Source organism: Colletes latitarsis, chromosome 5, assembly GCF_051014445.1.
Source record: "Colletes latitarsis isolate SP2378_abdomen chromosome 5, iyColLati1, whole genome shotgun sequence".
Lineage (NCBI taxonomy): Eukaryota > Metazoa > Arthropoda > Insecta > Hymenoptera > Colletidae > Colletes > Colletes latitarsis.
Genome location: NC_135138.1, coordinates 24713293 through 24727598, shown reverse-complemented (window position 1 = coordinate 24727598; position 14306 = coordinate 24713293). Strand labels below are relative to the sequence as shown.

At 37.2% G+C, this 14306-nt stretch overlaps 1 protein-coding gene across 3 annotated transcripts in view; it reads right to left on the bottom strand.

The window, feature by feature from the left end:
* Positions 1 to 4608: 4608 nt before the first annotated feature.
* The window catches only part of LOC143342141 (protein RUFY3), a 39199-nt gene continuing 29501 nt past the window's right edge, over positions 4609 to 14306 (bottom strand). For all 3 annotated transcript variants that reach the window (XM_076765696.1, XM_076765692.1, XM_076765694.1), the window contains exon 12: positions 4609 to 5512. In XM_076765696.1, the coding sequence (XP_076621811.1) occupies positions 5375 to 5512 (138 nt within the window). In that variant the 3' untranslated portion in view covers positions 4609 to 5374. The remainder of the gene's footprint in view (positions 5513 to 14306) is intronic.

Below are 14306 nucleotides of genomic sequence, written 5' to 3'. Positions count from 1 at the left end.
ATTCTCGAGACGCGTCGGGGATCGAAGCCAAAAGCTGCAAGGATCGATTTCAATTTAGCGGCCGTTTAAGCGTGCACGCTCGTGGCTAACGAGCTTTCGAAAGTCGTAGATAGCCGACAAGTTGGCCTACACGGACGGCCGCGGCTCGAAACCACCCTTCGGAACTTACCACAGTCAGCCGGCAAGCACCGCGAGCACACGTGTAACACGACACCGATAACTCCCTTACATACCTATAGAATATAACTACATGCACAGCTATACAGGGTGGTCCATTACGGTCGATCCAGCCGAGAATCTCCGGGAAAAAACAACATTTTCAGAGCCTCTTCGACGAAACGTCTCCGCGATAGCTTCAACCCTTCGATCGTTGCATCGAACTATGGAAGAGAATTTCGACTGTTCGGCCAAAGAATGTGTTTGTACGACTGGCTATTAGCTTAAGTGGTACGAAATCTTGAGTTAGAGCGTGCTAAAACAGAACATTGATTCTAAGAGAATCCTCGAAGGTCTTTGTACTTTAACCAAATATGTTACTTGTGGTAACGAGAAAGTTACTTTTCAAATTATATGAAAGAAATTAGATTGTAAAAAAGTGTAACGTTACTGGATCCACTGCTTTTAAATCTGCCATTTCGAATTCGCTCTTTTGAATTTTATATACGTAGACTGAAATTTCAACCATCCAAACATACTTATAGAAATTTAATTTCATACGAATAGTCGACTAACGACCGAGTCAAATAATCTCCCAGTGACTAAAAAATGTAGGAATTTTTTAATTATTTCGCTATTGGCGAAGATTTTGTAAACTAATGATTATTTAAATTATGATCGTGTAAATGCATTTTATAAACGAAAAGATGGATTCTTCTTACATCGTGAACTTCGCTCGAAGGCATTCTTTATGACTCCTTGTAGTGCAGAGGTTGCTACTAAGGGGTTGAAAGCAATTTTTAAGGTCGGTTTCACTTTCTGAAGTAGTGTCGCAGATTCTTAAACGCTCTCTAAGCCTTTTCAGGATCAGGCCAACGACCTGCAATTTAATATATTTTAAAGTTACAAAAGACCATATTCACAAAAATATAACATTTTTCATATATTTGACTGCGATTAAAATTTATTTATTAATCGATCGTGCAGTGACCTTCTTCGATGCACTTTTCCTATTAACAAAATATTTTACAGTGAATGTACCCAAGTTCGACTAATCTTACAAGAATAAGTCGTCCTAAGCTTCGATAGCTCCAGATTCCCCTCGAAATCAAACAGCTTGTTAAGGGTGGAATTTTACTATTTACCTAGTTCGAGAGACTTTCGACTTGACTGGCGAAAATAGGACACCCTGTACATATATGTATATATACGCCCTTGTTCGTAGATACATCGTAAGATCTCGCGGTGGCAGGCATTGTTAACGTCTAGAAAGGATAAGAGCATCGTGGAAGGTGGCCAGGGACTGTTTTACTGCTTTTCCACCACCGGCGGCGAGTCGATGGAATGGCGTGCGGTTCTCCTTTCACAGATTAGAGAGAGCATGTATGCGGCTGTGAGAAACGAATTTACGTTCGGCAGGTAGATTGCACATTATGGTCGCCGTTCTCTACGGGCAAGGTTTCCGTGTGCTTGGAACCCCCCATTCTTCCATTACTCTTTTCAAATTCTCTTTTTCATTTTCTCTCGCCACCGTATGAGATGATAATGATTAAACAGACCTGCATTCGTTTCGACTCTCAAAGATCTACATTAGTCTCTATCCCACATTAACTCAATTATTATTATTACCATTAACCCCAGAATTATTCATGAATGCATCCGATATTCCACGAATTTAATTCCACTGCTTCGTTACACTTGTGGCGTTACCTCCCATGCTCGCCACCAGAGGGGCCGCGCTCTCACAAGCGCTCGACCGACACCCTCGGTTGCTATACAGGGTGTTCGGCCACCCATGGGAAAAATTTTAATGGGAGATTTTAGAGGCCAAAATAAGACGAAAATCAAGAATACCAATTTGTTGATGAAGGCTTTGTTAAACAGTTATTAACGTTTAAAGTTCAGACCGTACTGAATTTTTTTCTCGAAAATGCGCAAGATTTCGAGGATATGTCTATTCACCAAAAATGATTGTAATTGGCCCCCACAACCGAAAATAATTTTTCCAAAACGATTTGAAAAAATTTATTTTCACCGAAAAATTTCACACCTCGAATTTTTTTCTAGAAAGTAAGTAGGATTTCGGGGGTATGTCTATTCACCAAAAATGATTGCAATTGACCCCCGCAACCGAAAATAATTTTTTCAGAATTAATTACAAATTTTTTTTTTCGTCGAAAAATTTAGGCACCTACCCCCTGTCGATTTTTCTTAAAAACTCCTTTTCGATTTTTAGTAATTTTGTTTAACGCCCTACAGAAAAGTTGTCTAATACTTTTTTGTAGGTACCCATGAGCTCTACTTCAGGAAAAAGTTTCATTGAAATATATTCACAATTGTAGGAGTTATGGCTGTTTGAAAATTGGACCATTTTTATAGGGTTGTTCTCATTTTGCGGGGTCAAAGACCAACTTTTCGAATATTTTTGCGATTTGTACATATTCTCCACCAAAATACGCGTAGTTTGCTTTTTTAAACATTAAAATCGTCCAATCCGTTCAGAAGTTATGACGTTTTAAAGATTGGCATGAAAATTCGGGCAGACATTTCTGGCCAGAAATTATATTTTCGGTAAGGAATTTTTTTCTCGAAACTGAGTAGGATTTCGGGGGTATGTCTGTTGACCAAAAATGCTTGCAATTGACCCCTGCAACTAAAAATAATTTTTCCAAGACAATTCGAAAGTCTTTTTTTTCATCCAAAACTTTCAGCACCTACCCGATTTTTTTTCTCGAAAGTGGTTAGGATTTCGGGGGTATGTGTAATCACCAAAAATGATTGTAATTGATCCCCGCAACCGAAAATAATTTTTCCAGAACGATTTGAAATTTTTGAATTTAATTATTAATAACTTTTTAACGAAGCCTCAATCAAGACATTGATATTCTTGATTTTCGTCTTATTTTGGCCTCTAGAATCTCCCATTAAAATTTTTCCCAGGGGTGGCCGAACGCCCTGTGTAATTATACTTCGTCTTTGTACCCAGCAGTATATACTATCCAGTGATGACTTGATGGCTAGGCGCGCTGATTGGCCGTAGCGTAATAGCGACGCCTGCTCTCACACGCATTGTCATTATTGGCTGAGCCGCTCACAACTACAATTCCATCGAGTGACAAAGGTCGTGAACGAAACGTATAGGGACAAAGTAGGATAGGACAAGACTGAGAGGCATTAGCGTAACCGTACGTTCAAAATGCTAGCCGTGAATAGGAGAAAAATGTATCTCTCGTGGTTATGGAGATCCTACTACTATGCAGCGTGACGTCAGAGCGAGCCTCTCCAGTGGGCATAAGGCGGCGCGGAGACCTTCTCTCCTTGCCCTTGCCCCGTTTAATTTGTAGGTACCTAGCCAACAAGTCATCACTGGATAGTACCTATATTTATTATTTATTTTCCCCCGTTCAATTTTAATTACCTGAGAAATTTAGTATTGCTATTAAACATTTTTATTGTGCACATATATTTTTTATATAGGTATACATATATATAGGTACACCTATATGTAGGTATACATATGTATATTTCGTATAAAAATAACCTTAATCTAAAAATACAATATTAATTACTGATCGTCATCTTGTTACCCCTTCTACAGACGTTGCGTGAAAACTAGTCAGGGATCATTCGTTTCACACGACTATATTCCATATGAATATTATAATTGCAACGGTACATACAGGGTGTTCTCCAAGGTAAAAATTTTACCAGCATCTGAAACAAAAATCTACAAGCTCATTATAGTATATGTTTTGTTATTTTACATTTCCTCGAAGTTTTCACGATCGAATTCGTTTTTGTAAATGGAATTGGTGAACGTTTACAACAGAATTCCATCAAGTAATGAATTCTGAGACAAAAATATACGAAGATGTATTTGGATGTTCGACTTTTACAGCAGAGTTAGGACACCGTTTACTACTTCTTAATATTCGGGACGATAAAACGTGCACACGATATATATGTATATTAAGATATTCTTCTGCAGCAAAACTGGAGCACTGTTTACTGTTTCTTAATATTTCAGGCGATATAATATACCCTAAATCTCATAGTTTCCCAGATATGTCGGGTGCACGTCCTATCTTAAACTAACCTAACGCATGTAGGTCGTTTAACTCGTCCTCCTTCGAATAGAATATCATCCGAGATACGTTTAACAAAATTAGACCGACAAACATAACGAAAAATACGATGAACAGAATATCCAGAGTTTTAAAAAGAATATAATTTACAAGATACTCGTTTTGGAAAATTTTTACAAGGTTGACGATTCTTATCAGTGATATTCCCCCAGATAGGCAAAAATCATATAGGATTAAATTTAACTTTCGCCAACTTATGATAATCTTTTATAATATAAACCCTGCTAAAATCTCTTCGTTCTTATCCCTCGAATTTACAGAATACGGAATTAAAAGAGAGGATAAATAATTAGAGAAAACTAAGAAATATAAGACCAGCCTTTTATTCGCATAAAATTTTTTCAATGCTACAGAATCTCTTAAAAATACCATTGTACAGGCACGCGTTTCAAAGAGCTACAGCGCATAAGCGTAACCGCAGTTTCAAGATTTCGCGACTCCGATCCACGTCAATAATAAGTACCCGTCCGGTCCGTGCGTACGCGTCTCGGTAAAAATTTCACGTTAAAAATTGTCGAGGTAAACAAACGGCGAAAATAATCTAAATCTACGAAACTTAACAACGTCGTCTCCCTCGATCGGTTCGGGTCATGCTCGCGAAATTCGCGATGGAGGAAAAACCAAATCATAAAGATTGTGCTCGGGAACGGACAAAGTGGATTGCTTTCAACATTGGATCGATCCATCGAATCGCGAAGATTCCTTCTTCGCAAAGGACGCCTTTCACGGATAGAAATCGGGCAAACCGTGTTTTACGCGGCACGTCAAGTAAATCGTACAAAACGTCGCGATGATATTGCGATGAAAGGAATTCGACGCGAAACGATGCAACGTCCGCGTCGATCCCTTTTTGCAGACGACCGCCGTGAGTCGAATTGAAAATGAACGGCGTCGAATAAAGTCCGTCCGAGGGAACGATCGTTCGAGAATACGTCGCGGGCGTGTAGTTGTAAGAAAGAAAACGAGGGACAGTCAGATCTTCTCTTCTGCTTTTCTTCTCGTCGTTTCATCGAACTTTCCATCCAGGACGAACACGTTTCACGCTATCTGGCTGATCGAGGCGCGACCAGGCGTTAGCGGGCTGTCGCGTGCCTCGGGCCGAATTCGAAACACTCGTCGCAAGCGCGTACTGGCCTCGACGCGTTCGGTAGGAGCATGATGTTGTCGCTGCAATTGCTACAGAAGATTTTACCGCAGTTACGACAATGGTGCTGAAACAGAAACGATCCCTGTTCAGCATACGAACGAAACGCTAGCCATTTTGGTAAACAACGGAGTCGGGTGAATTGTAAATTAATCATTATTACCGTGTACCGTAATCAGTGATTAACGATTATTAATTTACGGAATAATACAAGGTGACCGTTAGATTGGATCGATAACCTTTCGAAGCTTTCGAACATATGAGATATTTCGTTCTTATTCAATTTGCAGATATTTAATAAATTATTGGTTGATTCATAAGTAATTGTCGGTTCAGGTAGTGGATTATAAACTGTTTTGGGAATTCTAAATGACCTGTAGTTCAGTTTCCGCCGTCGTGCTTGCCTTATTTTAGAGGGTTAATCAGTTCAGAAATAGCAGTCAGCAACTCAGAGGAATAATCTATTATAAGTTGTTAAACCGTAATGAGACAGTTACAGCAGACTTGTACACCGAACAATTGAAGTTCAAGAAAAATTGCAAAAGAAACGACCAGTACTTATCAATTGTAAGGGCCTGTGGCGCTGCTCTGCTGCGGGTAAGAACTCGGAGAAGATTCGTAGGAGGACAGAAAAGAAAAGGAGGGGGCGTGTTTCGTCCGGGACTACTAGTGGACTCATCAGTAAGGCTTTCTAGTAGGCCCTGCCTTAGACAGGGATATTGGGAAGTCGATTGAGGAGTGTATATACAGGGTGTTCGGCCACCTCTGGGAAAAATTTCAATGGCAAATTCTAGAGGGCAAAATAAGGCGAAAATCAAGGATACTAATTTGTTGATGGGGGCTTCGTTAAAAAGTTATTAACGTTTAAAGTTCCGCCCGTACTGAATTTTTTTCTAAAAAGTGGGTAGGATTTCGGGGATAGTTCTATTCATCAAAAATTATTGTAATTGACACCCGCAATCGAAAATAATTTTTCCAGAATGATTTGAAACTTTTCAATTTCACCGAAAAATTTCAGCAGCTACCCCCTATCGATTTTTCTTAAAAATTCGTTTTTGATTTTTCATAAATTTGTTTTATGTCCTACTGAAATTTTGTCTAATACTTTTTTGTAGGTACCCATAGTCTCTGCCTCAGAAAAAAATTTCAGTAAGATACCTTTACTATCGTAGGAGTTATGGCCGTTTGAAAATTGGACCAGTTTTAGGGGGTTTTTCTCACTTTATGGTATCAAGGAACAGCTTCTTCAATATTATTAGGATTTCTACATGTTCTTCACTCAAATACGCGTTATTTGCTTTTTGAAACATTAAAATCGTCTAATCCGTTCAAAAGTTATGGTGTTTACATACTCATGAAATTTCAACATTTCTAACCTCACATTATATTTTCGAAAAAGAATTTTTTTCTCGAAAGTGCGTAGGATTTCGGGAATATGTCTATTGACCATAAATGCTTGTAATTGACCCATATAACTAAATATAATTTTTTTAGTATGTTTTGAAATTTTTTAATTTCGTCTAAAAATTTCAGTACCTACTCAAATTTTTTTTTCGAAAGAGGATAGGGTTTCAGGGGTATGTGTATTCACCAAAAATGATTGTAATTGAGCCCCGTAACGAAAAATAATTTTTTCAGAATGATTTGAAATTTTTTAATTTAATTTTTTAATAACTTTTTAACGAAGCCTCAGTCAAGAAATTTATATTCTTGATTTTCGTCTTATTTTGGCCTCTAGAATCTCCGATTAAAATTTTTCCTTGGGATTGTCGAACATCATGCTTTTGTATAACAACGCTAGACCAAATACAACAAAAGTCACCTAGGAAAAAATTTTGAAATTAGGATGGACTGTGTTACCTCATCCTCCTTACTCGCCGAACCTAGCCTCCACAGATTACTATTTATTTCGATCCCTACAAAATTCTTTAAAAATTCAATAGAGAGAACCATGTACTGGAATTCATTCAAACGTTTTTCTCCTCAAAACAAGTAGATTTTTTGTAGCAGAAATTGATAAGCTACCAAATAAATGGGAAAAGGTTGTATTTAATAATGGAGAATACGTTTCAGACTAAGATATTCTGAAACTCTTTTAGCTCTTTGCGGCACAGGATTTCAAATAGTAAAATAGACCCATGTTGCATAGAAATTTTATTGCGTTTTAAATTAAACAAAAGTATATTTTTATTAGTAATGGTATCACATAATGTAAAAACATAAAAAACAAAAAAAGATTGTCGCAATAAACTTGTGACAATTGATGAACCTGTATTGGCATGTTGAATGTTGCCAACACAAGTGAATACATTTGTAACATTTGTTGAAGATATTATCAACTGCTTTACATAAATAAGTCGAAATATAAACCTATGCGTATGCAACTATTACAATATTTTGAGGTGGGGCTATAAATGTCCCACCATGCATTACAGTGCATCAAAAAGGTGGGACATTTTTAATCCCAGCGTGCCCCAAAGAGTTAATAAAGAAATAAAATTAGTGCGAAAAAAAGGCAATTACTTATGACTCAACCCAATAAATGATTATTTTGGAGGTAACGTTGGTTTTAACGCGAGCCACACAGCGGCCAAAGGGTCGAAACGGAGACTTCCGGAAGAATGTACGCGGAGCGGGCGCGAGGAAGTTTTAATTTTTCGGGTACATGAGTGATCCAAGCGAGACCACTGAACAGCGTAGAGGCCTCTTTCAGTCGGCACCACGGAAGTCTTTGGAGCAAACCACGGTTCAACAAGGGGAGGCTGACCGTCCCGCGTGCGCTACCAAACGGGCAACATCAAAGCGGAGCGAAGTTATAAGAGGGTGCGAATTCGGACGCAGAGTCAGAGGGAGCCAGAAACTCAGCGGGCAGAAAGTTAGATGGCAGAGAGTCGAGAGAGCAGATAGAGTCAGGGTGCAGAGAAGTCAGAGAGCGAACGGCAAAATAAACAGGTAGCGTGTCAAGAGACAGGTGCAGTAAACTGCTTTTTCACGAACTACCCGAATTATATTGAAATCCAGATACCTCTATTCGATGAACTTTGGCCTACATCGGGATCGGGAAACCTACGCGACTTTTCCGACCAGCATTTATTTTAATTAACAAATAAAGCTTGGGGAATTCAGCGCTTGTTCGGTTCGTTGTTCTTCGGGACAATAAATGGAGACATTAGGGTGGACCTTATTTTTGATTATCGAAATTTTTATGCAAGACCCTCTGGATTTCTTCAACTTGATGAAAAAATAATTCCTGCGAAAGTGGAAATCAATAGGATAATGGGAAAGAGAGCTACGATTGATTTAAAGTTTGGGAATTTCAGTAATTTTACTCCAAATCCAATGTAGCTCTATTTTAACATTTCGGTTGAAGAAGTTGTTATATTTAATTAATACATTTATCTATAGAGACGACTATAAAGAGCTCATAGAACCAATATATTACCTCTATGTTGCTCAAAAATATATGTTTCTCGAAATGAATTTCTCTTAAGTAATAAGAAAAAACTAGGAATTCAAAGTATTTGTATTTTTTTGGTAAATTTATACATTTTAACTTTGATTCGTACCACCGTACCAGCAATAGTACGATTAGATTTAGAATTTTTAAATAATTTATATCGATGCAAACACATAGATGAAGCAATAAATAATGCAACACTTCAAAAATTATCTTTTTTTGACCCGAATATTTCTGCTTTCCTGACGAAGAAAACAATGTTTCGAGCTCTTGAAAACGAATGGCAGGAAAATTTAAAGAAATTAATTATCCATACGAAAGACGTAAAACATTATGCAAATGTTACTATTGATAATTTTATTTCTACCCAAAAGTTTAAATTTTTTTTTCGGTTTCAAATGAATACAGATTTTTTACGTAAAAATACAGCGTTATGGGATATTACCATCTGTTGATGGTAATTATAATGAGGCGATACAAATTGTTTGCAATTTACAAGTAATCAAATGTACCGGAAGAAGATGTTTGTTTAAATGTTACGTAAAGTGTTTTATCGAATTTACATCCCGTATAGATGAGAGATTGTAAATGGTCTTTGATGATCGTTTCAATAACAAACCAATTCACATTATTTAAAAACTAATGAAAGAATACACAGACTGTATTACGAAAAACGAAAAAGAAAAACAGAGTATCTTACAAATTGTAACAGAATATAAACTGCGTTACCATAATATAGACAAAAAAAACACTATGTCAAAATTTGTATTCAATATGAATATTTGCAAAGTTATTTCTAGTGTCTTGTACCTTTTTCCTTCACGTACAAGCTAATTTTGACTTTATACTCGGTAATCAAAATTTAAAATAGCGTAAGCAATTGTCAATGAGGATTAGTCATGGCAACAACTAAATTATTCATAAACAAAATTATTGAAAAATTTTATTTGTATGTTCTCTGAGATTGTATTATTTTCATACAAAATCATACGACACTAAACATTTCATTTATTATTTAAACATATTCTTTTAATTTTTGATAAATAACTTTTTTCTGCTACAATACATTATAATTATACAGATTTTAATCTAAATTGTCCTGTACTAATCAAATAACGTGATAAAATCGGTATTTTCTCGTCTTTAATGAAGTTTAATTTTGTTACACAAACAAAGTCGTTGTGGCACGGCTTTCTGTTATTTAAACGATTTGATTTTTTATAGAAATTATTGTTCTCCAAAATGGAACAAACTGGAGTACTAGGAGTAACTAAAGTCTACCCTAGGGGACATCTAAAAAACGAAATTAATTCAGTTGTGTTTCTGAAATTCTAGACAAATTCGAGACAAAATTTACTTCATATCAAGTTGATCATTTTTCGAAGTGAAACTATACGCGAACGAACTCGAGAACGATCTAAAAATTTTTTTAAAACAACCCATTAATACCATCCCACTTTTGGAAGACTTAAAATTGGTAAAGTTAAACAGCTTCGAAATTGTCCTTGCGTGTCTTCTACGCCATTCTATTTAACTATTCCTAGATTGTATAGTGACTTATAACAAGAAATAGATAATGTATGATAATCTACGCCGATCTGCATAATGCCCGAATGTTCAGGAACTATCAAAGTCCATGGGGAAACTAAGTTTGTGCTCGCAGAAGATAATACTCTTTAGTTGTCCGTGAACGCAGTTATTTTATTACATTTTCTAACGAGATAAATTTATCGGTGAATCCATACTGCCTATCATAATTGTTCTAAATCGACTTAGAAACAACAAGAATCGACGAACGGTAGAAAGTCCGTGTCCTTTTTCACATTTAATAGTGGATAAGTTAAACGAGCTCACATATGAAATTCTGTCACATCCACCGTACTCCTCAGATTTATCGCTCACTGATTCCCATATTTTTCGCTTCTTGAGCAATTCTCTGCGATAGGAAACGATCTCCGAACAAAGAGTTATAGAAAACACATTTTTAGGATTGCAAATCTAGAACAACTTCTATAGAAATGGAGTTCGATGATTTACAATGTTTTAGCAAAAGTGTTTCGATGCATTTACACGTTCAAATCTTTCAAATTGTATCGTTAAATAGATGAAACGTATTTTATTCTGAAGAAGGAATGTTTCAAAAATGAATGTAAACGTACGTTTAACGCTAAACCTTAGAATAAAACTAATTAATTAGAATGCATAAGCTTGATGAGCGGGGTAAAATTACACGTTGGAAATACAGGTTTCGGGTGGTGGTATAAAATTGAACGTGCAAAAGTTTTATGTTCAAAAAGTTTCCAGAAGTAACAGTTATTTTCTAATTGCGTGTAATTACTAAAGTTGAACATCAAGCACGCGAAGGTAGTTTGGAATCAAATCTAGGCAAATTATTTTAATTAGGTAAGTTCCAGTCAACACACTGTACTCTACTGTTTCCCAAAGAAAATAAACATAGATAGATAGTCTCTCATTACAACCTCCCTTGATTTCAATAAAAAATAAACACTAAAGAACGCGTGTATAAACATTCAAATATGCTACTTATAAAATTAGTCAAAATTTAAGCTGGTCTGCTTTGATTCCACTTTCTTCTTTTATTTATAGTAAGAAGAAGTAAATCGTAATTTATAAATTATAAACTTGGAATATACGTAAGGAGAGAAATTATTACCCACCGAGCAGCGTTCTCAGTTTTATCAGGAAATCAAAAACGATCGTTTCATAGTTTGCCAGCGTACGCCATAAAGCTTTCAATCAAAATGATGTATCGCGTCATCGTCGATCCCATTCTCATTTACATTGGGCGATCGCAATATTTTGTTGGCGACACCAACAGCAATGAAGTACGCGGAGAGAAAAAAAAAAAGCTGAACAACGAGACGTAGATTCCGCCAGGGTGGCCGCGACAAAAGCGGAAAAAGCTCTGCTGCGTAGTTGTCAGTTACGGATTACGGGCGTACGAATGAAAAAAAAGTTCACCAGCTTGCACCTGAAGCTGGCACGCGGACAACAGTCCACGGAAACTTTTCCTTCGCCGTCTGAAATTTCGTTCTAAAAGCACGCTTGATATTTTTGTACCAGAGAATCGTAAGAATTTGTTAAAAGGATCGATTAAGATTCCGTCCTATCATGGACGGTTCCTACGGGCGAAACCATCCCGAACCATAATCGAATGGAAATTGAAATCTGCGGAAATTTAGGAAACTCGGATGTTCGGGGAACCCCTTCCTTGAAAATTATAATATTAATTAAACGAAATTAGTATGATTAAACGCGAACGGTTTGGATGCTTATTTCTTTCAAAGGCGCGCCCAAAGTGAAATAAATGAACTTATGGAACGACTCGAAGCTTCGATTAATTCAACGTTGAAACGCTAATTAAACGCAGTGACGCGGGACGTGCATTTTGAAGCGGCAACCCTTTGAATATTTTAATTAAATATATTTCTTTACTAAATAGGCCATCGAGAAACGAAGTCCCCCGGGGTAAAAGGATGCATCAATTCTGGGTTAAATAGATACTTCTATAATGTACAACGTTTGAAGTTCTTTTCCGGCGGATCTGTCCCTTCTTATCGTCTAACGAGGAATTTTTCGGTATTACGGGAACGACAAACGAAAAAGAAAGACGGAATAAAAGACGTTACTTACTCGTAAGTGGTTGTCAAGTAAGTTCGTCTCACCTGGGGACGGAACAAACACCGTGGAAGAGAAACGAACATGATTGAGAACGCGCTGGACAATTCAAACAATAAGAAACACTTAAGGATTTGCAAACCGTGAGGATAAAAGGGTGTAAAGGGAAGAAGAATGAGAACTTTACGGCGCCTATACGTTCCATTCCGTTCTCTACCCTTCAGCCAGTCTCTTCTCTTGCCACCCACGATTTCTCCATTACCCGGTGGTCTTTATTTTCAAGCCATTACCGACGGTCTATTATAATAATGCGGAATTCGTCGTCTAAAAGGGAAAAGAGAGACGAGGAGGCGGTGGCGGGATCTGGCGCGACCACCACTCTAAATTTTACATCTAAATTGAATCCCCCTAAGTAAGATGGCGTACCTTCGGTCATTGGAGGGTGGTTGCCGGTTATTACCGAAAAGTAAGAGCCCGAATAATATCATCCAGATAACCGATTTCCTCGCGAAGTTAATTATTGAACCGTCCCATCAACATGACTTACGACCGAGTCCTAGTAGATTGGCGACTGCAACTTCGTACCTGAGGCGGCTGCCTTGAGCTCGTACTATCTTCGCGGAAATAGATACCTACTTATAGATACTTTCCAGCGCGAATAAATCAAGCTAACGATCGGATTCGGGAGATACTGTCCTTCGAATGATCGACTATGGACGCTCTCGAAGATTTATCAAGTCTGACAACTTGTGTATTCTATCCGATACCTCATTCGACGAGTCATTAAGTGTAGCCGTGAAAGATTCTAGAGTTTATCGTCCTAAAGTTATTTAAAATCACAGCAAACCGAGTCTTTTAGCCCAGAATGGCTTCCAAAGTGATCTTTAAACATTTTTGTGAAGGCTTTGTAAGAGGTTCACTAAACTTTTAATTCAACCAAGAGTGGAATCGTTACTAAAACATGATAAATTAGAACAGAACTCTCTCTATAGCTCGAACGGGATCAATTGGTCGTTCGAGGTCACTGAGAAGTTATCAACCGCCTGGTTGAGCTATTCCTTAATAAAACTCAGCTGGACATCAAATGCTGACCCTCCAATTGAATTAGGAGCACATAGATGTAGTTGTTGCCTTTGCATAACAGTTAAAAGCACGAATAAATGCCCGTTATGTCACAATTAATTCCATACTAGACCAATGACATGGCATGGCTTTTAAAATAAACTTTAAACATTTTTATAAAGACTTTGTAAAAGGTTCAAATTTTAATTATAATAATTCAACCAAGAGTGAAATCGTTTGTAAAACATGATAAATTAGAAGACAACTCTCTCTATAGGAGCAATTGGTCGTTCCAGGTCACTGAAAAGCTATCTCTACCACTTGGTTTAACTACTCCTTAATGAAGCTCAGCTGAACATCAAATGCTGACTCTCCAATTGAATTAGAAGCATATAGATGCAGTCGTTGCCTTTGCATAACAGTTAGAAGCACGAATAAGTCCTACTTGTGCCACAATTAATTCCATACTAGACCAATAACACGACATGACTTCTAAAGTGACCTTTAAAAATTTTTGTAAAGGCTTTGAAAGAGGTTCACTCAAATTTCAATTATAGTAACTCAACCAGAAATGGAATCGGTAGTAAAGCACGACGAATTAGAAGACAACTATAGTTCGAACAAGATCAATTGGTCGTTCGAAGTCACCGAAAAGCTATCCCCACCACCCTCTATCTGTCAGACAGAAAGGCAAGCTGGCGTG